The 19,169-nt window shown below is 36.2% G+C and overlaps 1 protein-coding gene across 2 annotated transcripts in view; it reads left to right on the top strand.

Annotated features, from left to right (window-relative positions):
* LOC150096468 (uncharacterized) overlaps positions 1–19,169 on the top strand; it is a 470,709-nt gene that overhangs the window by 25,339 nt on the left and 426,201 nt on the right. For both annotated transcript variants that reach the window (XM_090407965.1, XM_090407964.1), the window contains exon 2: positions 8,630–8,815. In XM_090407965.1, coding sequence (XP_090264091.1) covers positions 8,630–8,815 — 186 coding nt within the window. The remainder of the gene's footprint in view (positions 1–8,629; positions 8,816–19,169) is intronic.

Raw genomic sequence — 19,169 nt, 5'->3', positions numbered from 1 at the left:
CTTCCTTTCCTGCATTTTCCTCCTACTTTTCCTTGCATTATTTCCTTTTCGATGTTATCCATCTTGTGATATATGACCAAATTACTGAAGTATCTTCTTGTTGACTATGTCACTCAATCTCTTTTTAATGCTTAATTGATTGAGAATACATTGACACTGACATTAGTTCTTTTATCTATCCATGAGACATTCAACATTCTTCTCCAGCACCACATTTCAAAGCTGTCAAGTGTCTCTTTGTCTCTTACCAAGTGTCCATGATTCCGCACCATAGAGAACAACTGAGAAAACAATGATATTCGATAGTTATATTTAGTAGTGATAGAAATATTTCTATTTTTCCATATCTTTTTCAGTTGTGTCATGGCATTCCTTCACATTGCAATTCTTCTTTTTATTGCCGTATAACAACTGCCTTTATTGCCTATCAGGGCTCCAAGATATATGAACTGTTTAACTTTTTCTAAGCTGATATTACGAGTAGATGCTTCTTCTTTTCCTATCGTCATATACTTGGTCTTATTTCTGTTAATTTTAAGTCCATATTTAACGCTCTCCCATTCTCTCTCCCAATAAGTGACATCAGTTCTCTTTCATTACTGGCTATAAACACAGTATCATCTACATACCTGAGGTTCAAAAGAAAGATTTCAGTATTGTGGCCACATCTTTATTAAGATAAATAAAGATAAACAAACCTGACAAGTTTCATATGTCATTTGACTTACGTCTTCAGGGGTTACAGGTAACTAAAAGTTTAAATGCAAGAAATGAGAAATTACTCAAAATAGTCCATTAGATGTTGTTATGGCACTCTAACTGTTCATCAGATTAAAAAAATCCAAATAATGCTTGCTATGTTTGAACAATGCTGGATGGTGTCGTGTTCTGTTGTTCATGTTCGCTCTGTCCAAGGTCTGACTGAGGTATATTTTTTATGAATGCTAACCAAGCTTGGTGTAGAATTAGGCCCTGGTTTTTGTTGCATTGTGTTGTGATTCTAAGCATGTTTGCAGCTTCCTTGAATTTTCTTGTGAAGCAGTTTTTTTCAATATAAGACATGTTCGTTTTATGCCGAAGTACATTATGGCCGGTGGAAGTTGTGTGGAATGCTAGGCCTGTTCTCTCCTTTTTGGTACGTCTTTTTGATGTTTGTTCATACGAATTTCTCCTGATCTTCCCGTTTGGCCTACGTAACAGATACTACAGGAACAATAAATTTTATAGACACTTGGTTTTTTTAAAGGGTGATGTGGAGTTTTTCGGGGATGTAGAAATCTTGATATTTTTTCTAGCAGTAGAAAAGCTACTTGTAGAATTACAATATGAATATCATGGCAAAAATAGTAGAATAATAACTACTGCAGAGAATAGAGCCAAGATATTAAATTAGCAATTTAATAAAATATCAAAATTGTTTTGATATTTTAAATTAGCAATTCCTAAAGGTATTTCATTCTTTTGAATGTGACATCATACAGAATCTGAGTGAAATGGGAAGGGAGGAGAAGGAACTAAAGGAATGTAACATTCTTGATGAATGGTAGCATAATTGCATTCTTGAAATCTTGCTTTTGTGAGATGCTTGTAGGAGGTGTGTTGAGGATTTTCTTGATTATCTTAGGTTCAAAACCATTTTTTTTTTTAGGATCTGTGTTAAATAATGTAATTCTTCATTCCGCTTTTCTTCTGTGCTGGAAATATTGCAAGCCCTATCCCTCAAGGTTTTTATTAAACCTGTTTTTTGCATGGGGTAGTGGAGTGAGGCAGCATTAAGAAATCTTTCTGTGTTGGTGGGTTTTCTATAAACGGAGAAAGATAATCTGTTTTCTTTTTCATTGATTTCTATTAGGATATCAAGGAAAGGTAGTTTTTTATATTCTTCCTGTTCTAAAGTGAATATTATGTTGTTGTGTAGATTATTAAGATAATCTTTAAAAGCAGTGAGTTCCTCTGTCGTTCCTGTCCATATGATGAAAATATCGTCTACATAACGAAGCCAAATTTTCGGTTATTTATGATAGTCGTTTAATGCATTATTTTCAAAATTTTCCATATATAGATTTGCTAAAGCTGGGGGGGGGGGGGGCATTGCTAGTCCTTCTTTTTGTTCCCAAAATTTATCTTGATACATGAAAAACGTATTTTTATGCAATGTTTATATAGTTGTACAATGTCCGGTGGGAAAAGATCTTCAAGGAGATTCACTGATTCATTTCTGGGAACATTTGTTAAAAGGCTGACTACATCCAAACTTGCCAAGATGTCTGAAGGTTCTATATATATATCCTTTACTTTCTCAATGAAATGTACACTTTTCCCACTGGACATTGTAGAACTATATAAACATTGCATAAAAAATCAAGAAAATTCTCAACACACCTTCTACAAGCATCTCACAAAAGCAAGATTTCAAGAATGCAATTACTCTGCCATACATCAAGAATATTGCAGACAAATTGGCCAAATTACTATACAAGCGTAACATTAAAGTAGCTTTTCTACCACTAGAAAAAATATCAAGATTTCTACATCCCCCAAAACCTCCACATCACCTTTTAAAAAAACCAGGTGTAAAATTTATTGTTCCTGTGGCATCTGTTACATAAGCCAGACGGCAAGATCAGGGGAAATTTGTATGAATGAACATCAAAAAGACGTACAAAAAAAAGGAGAGAACATAATCAAGCCTAGCATCCCACACAACTTCCACCAGCCTTATAATGTACTTTAAGTTTTAAAAGAGGCATACTGTGAGTAGACATAGCGATACAAAATTAATAACGGAAAACTCATGTACAAAGATTATTTAATAGTATAATTTTCGCCTGTGTGTCACAGGCATCTTCAGTACATTTTAAGCTCAAATTAAACAATAACTGACAATTCCAAAAAGCGCCACCTAAGTAGCTGGTGTAAGATAACTAAAAAAAAAAGGTCAATAAATTTCCTAACAAAAAAAAAATGTATACAATAAAAAGTTAGGAAAGATTAGCTGATTTATAAAGTACTATCTCCCATAAAGGGGATAGACGTAAGCCGTTGGATCTGTTTAAGTTAGGAGAATGAAGTAAAGTTTCACATGTTTCTTTATAAAGGCGTTCCATGAGGAACCGACTTTTGTGAAGGACTCTTGTCTTTCTCCAATGAACTCTATGTCTAGTGAAGATGGCATGTTCTGCAAGTCCAGACTTTTCAGGTTTAAAGTATTCAATATAAGATTGGTGTTCTTCTAGCTGAATAGAGGCAGATCTTCCGGTTTGTCCGAAATGCAAAGAAAGTATAAATAAATAAAAATTGGAATATTAATTTATCAAATCTCCTAATGTAATTGTTTAGAGGAGAAAACATGTCCAGAAGATATGCACTATCTTGTGCACAGGCTGACCAGCAGAAAGGCAAAACAGTGACAGAAAAAAACAGGATCCTAAAGTTTGTAATTGGTATCCTCTGTTGGCCTCAAGATAATCATCTCCCAGATTTTGAGTAAGGTGAGGGAAATATTTATTTAAATTTGGAGATTGTAGTAGATTTCACAAACAGTCTTGCAGAATTGTATATGCATCTGTATAATGGGAAGATTTTTTTTCCATTGGATAAATTAATCTGATTTGGTGGCCTGGTCTTCCACTTCGGAATAGTTGTAGTGTTGATAATGGACATGTTCATTTAGTTGGGTGTTGGCTGTTCTTCCAATTGGTTCAAAGTATGTCAGCTTGTAAAAGTAGGGAATACTCTAGACAAGGATAATCTAGATGATGGAAGAGGATCCAGATGGAATTATGATTCACTCACTTTTGGTGAGCCATGCCTGGGGGGGGGTTGTCCTGCTGAAACAGGCTGCAAGATGTGCAAAGACAAAGAAAGTGTGTAGGTGATCAGTCAGCACATTCTGGTAGCTGCTCACTGTTTAATGACCTTTCTAGACACACTAAGGGACCTAATGTATCATATGAAAAGTCTCCCAAACCATCACAGAGCCATCACCTCCTTGAATAGAGCCGACCTGACATGATGGGGCCATGGCCTCATGCTGTCAAAGTCACACCTGCACCCTCCCATCAGCTCGGTACAACCGACAATGAGATTCATCAGACCACACGACTGGTCCACTCTACAGAGGTTCAGTTTTGATATTCCCAGCACCAGGCAAGGTGCATTGCCTGATGATGAGCTGTCAACAGTGGAACCTACAATTAGGGTGTCAGCTCTCATAGCCCATGGTATGCAGGGTACGTCATACTGTTCACTCGCTGATACTGCTTGGAACCCCAACATTGAAACTGGATGTGATTTGTGCTACCGTTGCTCTGTATGAGCATGGACAGTTTACATTGACCACAGTCATCACTTGCTTGCTGGGTGCTACATCTGTTGATGGTATATTCGTGGTAGACCCCTTGATATGGTTGCCCTCGATAACCCTAGGGTTCTTATCATGTGGGTGATAGAATGATCCATCTGTCTTGCAGCGATAATATGTTCACAATCAAAGTCGCTAAGATAGCCTCATTTACCCATGTTTGTCGATTGTGATACTGTTGGGAAACCCCAATGTCTTCCTATTTACCATCTCGTTCAGTTTGGATAACTTTCACTTGTGTGTGGGGGATACCAGTGTCAACTTCCCATCACCCTTATCTCTAATGTTTTGTCCACTGAGTATATATAAAGAAAAACAATAGTTTTTTTGTGATCTGAGTTTTGAGATGTGAGTGGTTCTGGGAATGGATAGAGATAACATACTTCTGGCCATTGTATCTCTACTTGCTAGCTACCATGGACAAGGTGGGAGGAACCTTCTCTGAGAGTAGGTTCCTTCCGGCTAGACCCAGCGTTTCAACCTTTGCAGTGTAGGATATCTGTATTAAAATTCAGATATCCCACATGTTTAAAATGTATAAATAAATTAAACTTAGAAGATAGTAATAAAGTATTTTATAAAGCAGTCAGTTAAAACTTATGTTTAAATTTGTATGTTGCGAGCAAGATGTTTTGCAGTGTTATTCTTATCTATGGCTCTAGTCTTGCTTTGCTAAGTTGTAAAATAAATGTATTTAGAATAGATATTATCAATAGGAAATATCAACCTACAAAACAAAAGTCATGGCCTTCAAAGGTGCTAATCCAATAAGAAGCAAAATAGTAATAAACAACAAAATAATAGAGCAAGTAAATACATTCAAATATTTAGGTTACACAATGTCATATGAAAATGAAGCTGATATAGAACCAAAGATATCAAACTTTTTAAAAGTAACAGGCATTATAAATAAATTTTTTAAACCCAATTATGTACAAAAACACACACACAAATAAGAATCTACAATACAGTAGCTAAACCAACCTTACTTTATGGCAGTAAGATATGGACAATAAAAAAAGCAGATGAAAGAAGAATTGAATCATCTGAAATGAAATTTCTGTGCAGAACTGAAGGAGTCACAATAATGGACAAAATGAAAAGCAGCAAAATCAGAAAAAAACTTGGAATTACAACCTCCCTAAATGAAACCGTTATTTGCTATAGAGAAAAATTGAAAGAACACATACTAAGAATGAAGAATACCTAAACAAATTCTAAATTACCACCGAAAAGGTACTCGATGCAGAGGAAGACCCTTAAAAAGATGGAATTGAGTCTGGAACAGGCCACTTGTCCTATAAGCCTGGATAGGAAAAAGAAGAAAAAAGAAGGAAAGTAGAAGAAGAATAGATATTAAAGCATAATTATGGTTTTGTATGAGATGTCTAAGTTTTGTGAGGTTAGTGCCATTTGTATGTAGTGGAAGTGATTAAATGAGTTTACCTCAGTGTGAGAAAATTGTAAAATGAAGAAATGTTATAATTTTCGATGGTTTCATTTTGAAATTATAATTAAATTAATTTTTCTGTACTGTGAAGAAGAAACTTTGTTGTTTCAAGCCCATTGCTGGAAAGCAGTAATGGTGGCACACGATGGTGGACTTGATCAGAAGTTTCGCAGGTGCATTTCTGAGCATGTGCAGAAGTGAAAAGAACATTATCAAACATTGCTAAGCATTCAGCTGTCCAGGGAATAGAAAAGGAACACAGCAGGAGAAAACTCTGGACTTTCTGTGTCTTCAACATAGGAAGATGGGAGAGAAATTAGAAGAAAAGTTAGAAATAGAAGACTAAGAGAAGATATCCTTTCATAAAGACATAAGTGAAGTTTTTATAGTTATTAATCCATGTAGGATTTATTTGTATGGATTAATATAACTAATCTTTATTTATATGGATTATTTAATCAAAATTGAACTTTATTGATTTCTAGCTCATATAGAATGGGCCCAGTAAAGTTTGTTTTATTTAGAATTCTTAGTCTGATAAGTGATTTCTAACTGTGGATATGGTTTTAGTTATTTCTTTGGAAACTTTCATATGGAAGGCAGAGTTGTTCTGAAGTGTTAAAACTGTTGATAAGGTTTTAAGAAGAATGTTGAGACTTTAATATGGAATATTAATTCATTCTAAAAGGATGCTATTGTTTTAGTGGTTTATTCAGTGGAGCTTGCTGTTACTTTCATATAGAAAGTGAAGTTATGACAGTGTCTTGATTTAAGCCAAGATATATGTTCTTCAGCTTTCTGCGATTTCAAGATGCAAGGAGAATTTGATTGGCTTAGGTTGCTTTCATATAGAGAGCAGTTTTGTTTCGTCTTAGTCTTTTTCCTGTGTGAACTCAAAAAGAAATAAAGTTCTGTAGCAGTCAAGAGACTAACTTTACAGGAGTTTTGTCCATATCGGATAATAACTGTTGGTTTATGTGATTGAAAGGAAGTTGCGTACATTTAAGTGTTTTTCTTGTTGTGAATTGAAGAATGCACTGACACTTGCATAGTTAAGTAGTTGATTTGATGTTGTATATATGTGTACTCATTTTGTAAATTAAAGATTTTTATTTTGGTTACAAAAGTGTAAAGACTTAATCTCTTAATGTGTTTGAGTGAGGTAAATAGGAATTTAAGAGGATGAGTTATATATGAGATATCCTGAAATACGAACCTGTGTGCAAGGTTTACTGAGAGTTTAGGTTCACTGTTCTCTCTCTCTCTCTCTCTTTTTTAATAAGGGTTTAAACCACTCAGAATGTTTGAGGGAGTAAATTAAAAATATACATTCTCCTCCCAGACACATGTACAGCAGTCAGTGCTGTCTGATTTGGTAAGATTCAGATTTCTCGCAAGATCAGTCACTTCTTCTTGGGTTATCAAATGAAGTAGTACTTCATTTGATAACCCAAAAATAACTGAAAAATCTGGATTCTCGTTCACAATTCTGTACTTTCAGATTCATTAGTGGATATGCTCCATCTAGAGTCCATGTCTCATCTTGTTTGGTAACTAGCAACTTACTGCCATTTAGTGTTATTGCTGAGAGCAAGTTTAGGTATTTGATTACATGGTTTGATTTTGCATAAAATCTGAAATGTTTGTGGAATAGAAGTGGCAGTTAGTTGCATGGGTTCTAGGTTTCCTCCATACTACTGGGATAACAAATGAAATTGTTGAATATATAATCATTAATCATCATTTTTAAGACTTTGCACACCTGCTGAAACTATGTGAGTGTCCAAAACTTATCTTGATCTTCCACTTTACATCCAGAGTAATGGTGCATTGAGAGCTGCAGATAATTCTTTCGCAGGTCTTATGTCCTGCGAGGGATAAAAAACATAGCAAAATGAGTCTGCAACTACAGGCAGTAATCAGTCACTCATTGTGTCCTTTTGTGCAGTGGAAATAGTGCAGAGAAAAATAATTTTCTGCAAAAGATTTTTATTTATTATAACACTGGGAAAAACATAAAGAGTTAAACCACAACAAAATATAATTTCTAACCTGAGTGGCCAAGGAAAGACTGTTTTGCTACCAATAAGCTATACATTTTAATCCCAGTATGCGCTAAATATTTGTGCAAGTCTTTAAAGGTAGATGATTTTCATCTCCCAAAGTAATACCACTGTCCTTTACTGGGTAGAGCAGGGATTCTGGTTTACCTAATGCCCTAGACTGATGGATAGTAATGTATTATAAACTTCTAACTTTATTTGGAGAGGATTATCATTTAAAGAGTAAAGAAAGTAAATAGGGTTTTTTTTGACTGAAGCAAAGCTAATGTTTTCTCTTATTTCTTTATGTAAAAGTTGACTTCATTGGAACTTTCTTCTTTTGGAAGTTTGTTTTGCTGTAGATTTTTTTATATTGTTGAGAGAAAGTTGTGGAACGTTTTTACTTGGTTATAAATTAAATTAAAAATGCCAAGAAATTATATTCGTGCTTAATCTTTTCCAAGCGTAAGCAAACATGCAAGCTTTGTTTGCTTACACTTGAATAAAGGATTAAATAAGAATATAATTCCATGGTATTTTAAATTTAATTGAGATATATATATAGAGAGAGAGATGTAAATAGTTCATTAGTAGATAGCTAAGAACCATCCAATCAGAGTAACAATTCACATCTGTTTGTCGAGATTACTTTTATTTTATTATTTTTTTAAATTTAGTAAGCAGTATGGTGTCTATTGATAAGTAATTATTCTGGTTTGGACATGTTTATTTTATTTAAAATGTTTTTTACTAAAATTTTGACATCTTATTTAGGTCCACATATATGGGACTCTGCCATGAGGAATTCTCGTCTTCGTACATTCCTTTATGCCATTCTCATAGGTATTATGTGTTTGACTGTATTTTTGTTGAGCACTACTCATTCTAGATTAAAAGATGTTGAAGGAACCAGTGAAAAATGCCAACAACAGAGAGATTCTCTTTCAGCACAACTACAAGGTAACTCATTCAAATCTCTGTTTTAGAGTGTTCAGCTATAATTACTTTTTTAGTATTTGTGTGTGTAATCATGTCTATGCATATATTATGACAACATTTCAGCAAACTTGAATATTAGTGTACTTGAATACTCTCTGTAATGGAAGAAGTGGAAAGGTATATCAGAAAATATAAAGTTTTTATTTATTTCAGGTTAGCAATTATTATATTATTTATTCTTGAGTTTTCTGCAATTGAGCAGGTTCTTCTCTTAGTAGCAAAAACTTTCCTTCCACTCTCTTCTGTTCTGAGCAGTCTTCTCTTTCAAGAGTGTGTACCTGTCTCCATTCAGCATGTCATCTAACATTGTTTTTGTTACTCTTCCTCTGGGTCTTTTTCCGTCTTTTTTTCCTTCGATGGCATCTGATGATTCCATTCCCTCTCAGAATATGTCCAATCCAGTTTCCCTTTCTTCTTTTTATTCTCCGTAACAGACTTCTTTCTTCTTCTACTCTTTTTAAGACCTCTTCATTAGTTAATCTGTCCATTTGATTTTTTTCATCCTTCTCCAAATCCACATCTCAAAGTTTTCCAAAATCTTAATTTCTTCAATGTCCAAGTTTCAGCTGCATATAGGGCAACACTCCACACATAACATTTTATTAGTATTTTCTTTAGGTTTCTGAATAAATTCCATTTTCTATTAAAGGCATCTCTTCCCAATGCTATTCTTGCTTTTATATCACTTTTACATCTTCCATCACTGCTAATCACACTTCCTAGATATTTAAATGTCTTTTTTTGATTCAATTTTTACCCATTTATTCTGATATCCATATTTGCCTCTTTCCTTGCTATTTTCATTACCTTTATTTTTCTTATGTTAATTTTATTCCATAATTGATACATGATTCCAGTAATCTGTCCAACAAATGTTGTAGTCATCTTTCAGTATTTGATAATAATGCCTTGTCATCTGCATATCTTATTGCAAATATTTGTCTACATCCAATCTTTATTTCTTCTTCTTCCGAATTCTCCAATGCTTCTTTTAACATTGCTTCGGAATACATGTTAAACAAAATTGGTGACAGAGAACAGCCTTGTCTTACTCCTCGTCCAATGATACCTGGTTCTTTTGTACCATATGTCTCTCACCAAGGCAGTTTGTCCCATGTATAGTGAAATAATTAGCCTTCTCTCTTTCCAGTCTATACCAATCTTTTCCATTACTTCCACCATCTTATCTCATTTTACAAAGTCAAAAGCTTTTTCAAAATCTACATAACAGATATTAACTTCTTTATTCACTTCCAGACTTGCTTCTTTCACTTACTATTCTTAACAGTCCAATCGCATCTCTTGTTCCTCTACCCTTCCTGAAACCAAACTGATCTTCTCCAATAAATGTGTAAGTATTTATAAGTATTTTTGATGCATAGGAAATGAGGCTTATTGTTCTAAAATCCTTGCAGTTCACTGCATTACTTTTCATTGGTATAGGTATGAATATTAATCATAAAATCTTTTGGTAATTCTCCTTTGTTATAAATTAAATTTATTATTTTGGTTATTTCTTCAGTTTCTTTCTTCTGAAGTTGTTTTGGGAATTCTGCAGGTATTTCATCTATTCCTTCTGCCTTTCCACATTTTTTCTTTATTATTTATTGATAATATTAAAATGTACTTATTATTGTTTCAGTTTCTGACATGCATACAAATACACAACTTGTTTATAAATTGCATGCATTATTGGAAGAGGATACTGTTGGAAGCATGACTGGAAGGGGAAGAGAGGTGGCAGACATGATGAGGAAGAAGAAGTTGGACATTTTATGTGTGCAGGAGACAAGGTGGAAAGGGAGAAAGGCAAAGGAACTGGGAGATGGATATAAATTGTTCTACTCTGGAGCGAATAACGAGGGAAGAAATGGTGTAGGAATTGTGGTGTGTGGCAGAATGAAGGGTGAAGTACTGGACGTGGGTAGAAAGAACGACAGGATGATGTGAATGAAATTGGGTCTTGGAGAAGAGCAGGTGGTCATATTATGTGTATATGCCCCGCAAGTTGGTTGTACAGCAGAGGAAAAAGATGAGTTGTGGAACGTGTTAGATGAAGAAATGAGGGAATTGGAAGAAAATGAGATGGTGATTGTCGGAGGAGACTTGAACGGGCACATAGGAAGACAGAATAGAGACTGTGAAAGGGTGCACGGTAGCCACGGAGTGGGAATGATGAACCAGGAAGGAGAGAGGGTTGTGGACTTTGCAGTAGCGTTTGATCTGGCAATTGTGAACTCGTTTTTCTTCAAGAGGGAAGAACATTTGATAACATTTAGAAGTGGTAACAACAGCTCACAAATTGACTACATTTTGACTAGAAGAAAACATCTTAAGGTTGTGACAAATTGTAAAGTAATTCCAACAGATCAAGTAGCACAACAACACCGACTGCTGTGTGCAGACTTTAAAATAAGAACGAAGATAAGAACTTCTGGTTGCCATGGGATGAAGACAATTAAGTGGTTTCACTTAAAAGAGGAGAGTGTGAGGAATCGTGTTAGGGAGAGAGTGTTAGAGAGGATTTTGGATGGACTGGAAAGTGTACAAGATTGGTGGAAACATAATTTAAAAGTAATCCTGAGCTGTGCAATCGAGGTGCTTGGTGAGACATCTGGAAAGATTAGAGAGCAGAAGGAGGGTTAGTGGTGGAATAATGATGTACAAGTGGCAGTGACAGCTAAGAGGAAGGCAAAGCAGAAGTGGGATGAGTCAAGAGTGGAAGAGGACAGAGCGGTGTACAAAGAGAGAAAGCAAGAAGCCAAGAGAGTTGTGGCACAGGCGAAGGCCATGGCATATCAAGATCTGTATGATCAATTAGAAACAAAGGAAGGACAGAGAAAAATTTACCAACTAGCAAAATGTAGAAATAAAGCAGCTAAGGACATCTTACATGTGAGGCAGATCAAAAATGCTGAAGGAAGAGTATTATGGAGGGATGTGGACATAAGAAACAGATGGAAAATATACTTTGAGGGACTTTTGAATGAGGAAAATGCAAGGACTCACAGAGGAGATGGGCAGCCTTCTGAGGGGATGGTGCAGAACATCAGTAGAATGGAAGTGATGGAGGCCATGAAGAGGATGAGGAATGGAAAAGCGGTGGGCCCCAACAGAATTCCAGTGGAGGCATGGAAGGCACTGGGGAAAGAGGGAATTGACCTGCTGTGGGACCTGTTCATGAAAGTTTGCCAACAGGAAATTATACCCGAGGAATGGAAGGAGAGTACTCTTGTTCCCATCTACGAGGATAAAGGGGATGCACAAGACTGTAAAAATTACAGAGGAATAAAGTTGATGTCCCACACAATGAAGATCCTAGAAAGGGTTCTTGATGGTAGATTGAGGGAGGAGGTGGAGATTGCAAAGGAACAATTTGGCTTCATGCCTGGTAGATCAGCAACAGATGCTATCTTTGGGTTACGACAGATGATGGAAAAATATCGAGAGAAACAAAGGGAGCTACATCTGGTATTTATTGATCTGGAGAAAGCATATGATAGAGTGCCAAGGCAAGAAGTCTGGAGGTGTCTGAGGGAGAAGAAGGTGCCGGAGAAATATGTCAGGTTGGTGCGGGAAATGTACAGAAATGTGAAGACAAGTGTTTGGACCTGTTTGGGACAGACAGAAAGTTTTCAAGTAACAGTTGGCTTGCATTAAGTCCGTTTCTGTTTAATATTGTGATGGAGGTGGTAACAGAGGAGGTGAGAGAAGATGCACCTTGGACAATGTTGTATGCAGATGACATCTTGCTGTGTGTAGATTCAAGAGAAGAAGCAGAAACTAAACTGGAAAGATGGAGAAAAGTACTGGAAGAGAGAGGTATGAGACTGAGCAGAAGTAAGACAGAGTATGTGTGTTGCGCAGTGGGGGGTGGCCAGGAGACAGATCTGGAGCTGGAAGGAAATGTCATCAGGAAGGTGAGAGACTTTAGATACTTAGGTTCAACAGTGGAAGAAGATGGAGGAGCTGAGAAGGAAGTGGGATGCAGGATACAAGCTGGTTGGAGGAACTGGAGGGAGATGGCTGGAGTGTTATGCGATAAGAGGGTGCCGATCAATCTGAAAGGCAAAATTTATAGGACAGTAGTGAGGCCAGCTATGACATATGCTATAGAAACTGTGGCCCTGAGGAAAAATAACATCAGCAGGATGGAAGTAGCAGAGATGAGAATGCTTAGGTGGATGTGCGGTGTGACCAGAAAGGATCATCTGAGAAATGACTATGTCAGGGGAACAGTGAAAGTTACGAACTTAGGAGCGAAAATACAGGAGGCAAGGTTGAGATGGTTTGGTCATGTGATGAGGAGGGAGGACGAATATGTGGGAAGAAGGGTCATGCAGATGGATGTGCAAGGAAGGCGGAAGCGTGGGCGGCCAAAGAAGAGATGGAGGGAGTTGGTAGAAGAGGACTTGAAGATGAAGAACTTGGACGTGGTGACAGCCCAAGACAGGAAGGTGTGGAGGAGACTCATAACAAACAGTGACCCCACTTAAGTGGGGTCACTGTTTGTTATGAGTAGAAGCTGTAGAAGAAAGAAGAAGATTGGAAGAGGATACTGTGCTGTTACATACTGGAAAGGAAGGAGTATGGGGAATGGAGAGAAGTTTAAAAATATGTTTAGTAATAGAAAAAATTTTCATTTTCTAAAATTCATATTATTTGAATTTTTATTTTTCATATTCATTTTTCTGTTGTAAGCTATGAACACAAATCTTTTGCCACAATAACAGTTATATTCTGTGAATGGTCCATTTTAATCATTCTTTCATTAAAAATTAAAATGTGTTATTAATAAGAACATTGCTTAAATTTGCAAGTGTAGGATGTTAGAAGTTTTCTATTTGATAATTTAAAGACTGAATTGAGCTCTTTCTGAGGAATAAATATAAAATGTTATATTCAGACAATGACAATCAAGGAAAAGGAGTAGCCATAGTATTCAACACAAAATATGAGGCTAATCTTCTTGAATGGCCAGTCTCAAGTAGAGTAATGTGGGCAAATATGGGAATGGGGAACTGGACAATGAGACTTATTTCTGCCTATGGTCCCACAGAAGGTTCTAATAGAAGGTAGAAGTGGAGGAATTTTTTGAGGCTCTGGAGAAAGCTACTGACACAATGAAAAAGGAAAAGTTGGCCTTGTTGGGGATCTATATATAGCAGAGTAGGAAGTGATTGTCAGACATACAAAAATGTTTTGGGAAAATTTGGAGAAAAGAGCAAAGCTAATAATAATGGCAAATATCTGTTGGATTTCTGCTCAGGACATGGACTGGTTATTACTAACACCATGTTCCAACATAAAAATGTGCACAAATTCACATGGAGAGAAGAGGCAAGGAATAAGAAAAAGTCTCATTGATTATATTATTGTTGATAGTGATGTTTTCTCTCTGGTGCAGGACACTAGAGTTTACAGAGGATTTGAAATTGGAAGTGATCACCATTTAGTCTTAAGCAGGATAAAATTGAATTTCATATTGAAAAGAAGAACACGTAAGAAAGTTTTAAAACAAATAAAAGTTGAGCAGCTCTCAATCTCAGCTGGAGTAGATGATATTAGACCAAAAATGCTCAAGTATGGAGGTATAAAAGTTTTGCAGTTGCTATACTGCATAGTTCAGAGGGCCTGGACAGAAGGATGAATTCCAGATGATTGGAGTAGAGCTCTCATAGTACCCATATCTAAAAAGGGAAATAAAACTGATTGTGAGAATTACAGAGGTATTCTCTACTGAGTGTTCCTGGTAAGATTTATGCAAGTATACTTGAGAAACGGTTGAGAAGAATTGTGGAAGAGAAGCTTGGCAAGAAACAAGCTGGATTCAGGCCGAATAGAGGCTGTCAGGATCAGATATTCACTTTATGACAAATAGTTGAAAAGTCATGGGAATATAACAAAGATCTGTATTTAAGTTTTGTAGATCTGGAAAAGGCATATGACAAGGTGCCAAGAGAGAAGCTATTCAAAACGCTACAGTTGTATGGTGTAAGTGGATCATCATATCAAGCAATACTTAGTCTTTATTTGAGTTGTAAGTCAGCAGTTAGAATTGACGGACGTACAGGGAGATGGTTTAATGTTAAATCTGGTGTCAGACAAGGATGTACATTATCACCTCTGTTATTCATTATCTATATGGATCACATTATGAAGGAAAGTGGTATTAAACATGATATCAAAATTGGAGATGTTAATGTCAGCTCTTTGCTTTATGCAGATGATGTTATACTTCTAAATAAATCCGCCCAAGTCTGCAAGATTCTCTGACTAAATTGAATAACTGTTGTGATAGATATGGTATGAAGGTCAGCAATAACAAGACAAAGATAATGAAAATATGCAGAAGCATTGAAAATATCAGCTGCTTTGTGAACCTATAGAACAAGTAAAACATTTCAGCTACTTAGGCATGATTTTTAGTGAAGATGGTAAATTAAATATGGAAGTAGACAACAGAATCAACAAAGCTGGTATGGTAGGAAGTCAAATGAATAAATTTATATGGAATAAGAGAGAAATTAGCTGTATACAAGACATTGTTCAAACCAGTTTATGCATCTGAGAGTTGGGTCAGAAGTAAAACACTTGACCAAAGACTAGAGACTGCAGATATGAGAGTCCTGAGAAAGATTAGGGGATAAACAGATGTCATCAATGGCAATATCATATTAAAAATGAGGATATTAGCCAAGAAGTTGACATTGTCAACATCCAGGAATGCGTTAGCAGAGCTAATCTCAGGTGGTATGGTCACTTAAACAGAATGGGCGAAGAAAGATTAGCAAAACAAGTGTTCTTTGCCAAGTTGGCAGCAAAAAGACCCAGAGGAAGGCCAAGATATAGGTGGATTTATATGGTAAAAGTGTCTTAGAAGATAGATATATAAATATAAGATCTGACAATGTTGTAGCTTTGACAGGTAACAGATTGATTTGGCAGAAAATTGTAGGTAGGAAGTTAGTAATGATGTAAGTTCTTTCATGTAGTACTATCATATCCTGTACACCCCTTGAGGGTAAATGTCAGGAATTTGATGATGATGAAGACTGAATTTTAATAAGTGCATATTTTTCATGTAATTTAATGTACCACAAACATGGAAATCCCAGTTTTTTTATGTGTAGAGGGAGAAAAACAAATGGATGAATGATATTAGTTGATGGAAAGGGTAGGCATGTAACAAGCTGTAAATGATGGTTGAAATATTTATTATTATTCTCGAAAGACCCCATGTAGTCAGACTCATGTAGGAAGTCCATGTGTTGAGGCTTAAGTGCTGTAAAAATTCATGTTAGGCATTTAATGGAATGTTATCAGCACTGAGAAGGGATTAAAACTAATTTTAATGCTTCCAATATTTCGTCTGTTACAGAGAAATCTTCAGGGATTACAAATAACTTTTGTAACAACACACACAAATGCAATACAATGATAAATAAAACAAGTGAGTGAAACTAAAGTTATGTTTAGGTGGTGCACCCTGTATGGGCATTTGCAGGTGGCCTAGGATGTAAAGAAGGATCTCTGATAATTAATGTTGTCCCAAATTTTGGTAAGTTTTATGCAACTGTATTTGTTTAAATTAGGTTGATTCCTGAGTGCAGAAGCAAATTCAAAGAACGATCTTTCTTTTTTGAATTTATTATGGTGGAGCATGGTGTTTTTTTTTTTTTTTTCAGGTGTTCCTGTGGGTTGTATCCAAAACATGGTCTGCAAGGCCAGATTGACCACAAATCGTGATTGCAGATGTATGACTTATGTTCTTCTAACCGGATGGTTGCTGATTTGCCTGTCTGTCTGAAGTAAGCCAGCTTATAGGAACAAGGCATACTACATACTCCAGGCACTGAGAGAGGAGGTAGCTGATCTTTGGTGGAACCGATAAGAGTAGTAAGTTTACGGTGAGGCTTAAATGCTGTATGGAGGTTGTACATTTTTAACGACCTGGCTATTTTTTCTGATGTGCCATGGATCAGAGATCCCTCTTTACATCCTAGGCACTTGCAAAATGCCCATGGAGGGTGCACCACCTGGATATGACTTTAGTTTCACTCACTTGTTTTACTTATCATTGTATTGTATTGTATTTGTGTGTGTTGTTACAAAAAGTTATTTGTAATCCCCGAAGATGTCTCTGTGACTGAGACAAAATATTGGAAGCACTAAAATTAGTTTTAATCCTGTCTCAGTGCTGATAATATTCCATTAAACCTCCAACATGAATCTAGGAAGTCCCTTTGTAATACACACAGCTCATCATACCTTGCCTTAAATGCATTCAAATTCTTTTCAGACACCACAGGCAGTGCACTCCAATCGTTCACAAATCTCCATGCAAAAAACCTGCTTCTCGCTCCCTTGCTCACATCTTCCTTATACAGCTTCCAGGGATGACCTCTTGTTCACCCCCAATCTCCCACAATTTTATGAAAAAAATTCTTCATTGTTAATCCTATAACAACCTGTTACCAACATGTATATCTCTATCATATCACCCCTCTTCTTCTTCCTATGCACTAGACTGCAAATTGCATTGTCTCAACCTTTCTTAATATTCAACATTATAGAGATCAGAAACTATTTTGGTCAACTGCCTCCAGACTCTTTCCAACATCTCTTTGTCCTTTTGAAAACCAGGTGACCAAATCTGTGCACAGTAGTCAATCAAGGCCTTATACAATAGAACAAGAAAATCGTTACTTCTACATGTCAAGTGTCCTCTGCATCATTTCCAGAATTTATTGTGTTGTCCTCACCATTTCAGCAATGTGTCATCTAAATTTTAGATCCTTATCCACCATCACCCCAAGATCTCCTATTTCCTCCACCTCTAACAGTATATCCCCACCATGAATAAATTCTATATGCCATCTTTGTTTTCCAGATTTTAAAACCTTGCGTTTTGCAACATTGAACTGGCTTCCTCACTTCCACACCCATTCACTCTCTGTATTCAAGTCTTCTTGTAAGGCCACAACATCTCCTCTACTCCTCATAGTTCATCCTAACTTTGCATCATCTGCAAACAACTGAATATCTCCATCCAAATCTTTCCCAATATCATTAACCTACAGGTTAAACAGCAATGGCTCTAAAACAGACCCCTCAGGCATATCACTAGTGATGTTCCTCTACCAGGATATTGCGCCCCCAATACATAACTTGCTGATATCTATCAGATAGCCAGTATCCAATCTAATGAACTAGTCTAATATCCAATTTCATCCGTTCTAGTTTGGCTATCAACTTATCATGTGGTAATCTGTCAAAAACCTTTGCAAAATCTAAGTATACTACTGTGTATCCATGTCCTTTGTCCAGTGAATCTGTCACCTTGTTGTAATAAGTAAGTAGATTACTAAAATATGACCTCCCTTTAGCAAATCCATGCTGTCCATCAGAGATAATATCACTGTTGTCAACTCAATTCTGAATTCTGGTTCTCACCAACTTCTCCAACACTTTAACCACAACAATGACACACAGACAGACCTATAATTTGATGCTCAAGTTCTGTCACCTCCCATGTGAAGCAGTACAATCTTGCCTTTCTTCCACTCCCTTGGGCCTTGACCCAGTGTAAGGCTCATATTAAACAAATGTCAAGGCAGATGTCAACTCCCTGACACATTTCTTCAAAATACGTGGTGATACATCATCAAGTCCCACAGACATTAACATCAAGTTTGCTTATTTACAGTCAATCCTCTCCACCTCATTATCCACTGCTCTCAAACTCTCTGTGATGTCACATTCACAAGAATGAAAGATCTTTATGAACTGCTCATTAAATATTTCAACTCTATCCTCTGCAACAGTTGTTCTTATACTATTTTCTCCAATCAACATCATCTTTCCATAATCATTCTTTTTTTTTTTTTTTTGCTGGCTACATTTTGAAAGAATTTCCTAGGATTATTTTTGGCTTTATCAACTAATGGACACTGTTATGTCACTACTTTCTTTATATTACTTTATTTTTACTTTATCTTTGCCTTGCTACACTTAAGATTTTTATATCTTTTTCTATCTTAACTAACCTCAAGATCTAAATCAATCCTTGCCTATCGTGTGCTATGTAGAAAGGCAGTCTAAAATTCTGGCCGATTCGTAGATTATTCACGTGTATCTCTTACCTGATAAAGGTTCTTTCTTAGTTAGGAGAAAATCCTTAATGATTACTATCTGAGATTGTCTCCTGATCAGATACTGGCAAATTTATTTGATACGCTGCGCCAGCTAATATCTTAGGATAGAAGGGATTCTTATCCAAGGAGGCCTTCCCAGACTATTATACAGAGGTGAA

Source organism: Typopeltis vanoorti, chromosome 18 (genome assembly GCF_054136105.1).
Source record: "Typopeltis vanoorti isolate ZY-2024b chromosome 18, IOZ_Tvanoo_1.0, whole genome shotgun sequence".
Taxonomy (NCBI): domain Eukaryota; kingdom Metazoa; phylum Arthropoda; class Arachnida; order Uropygi; family Thelyphonidae; genus Typopeltis; species Typopeltis vanoorti.
Note: the sequence above shows the minus strand (reverse complement) of the source record. Positions and strands in the feature narration are given on the sequence as shown.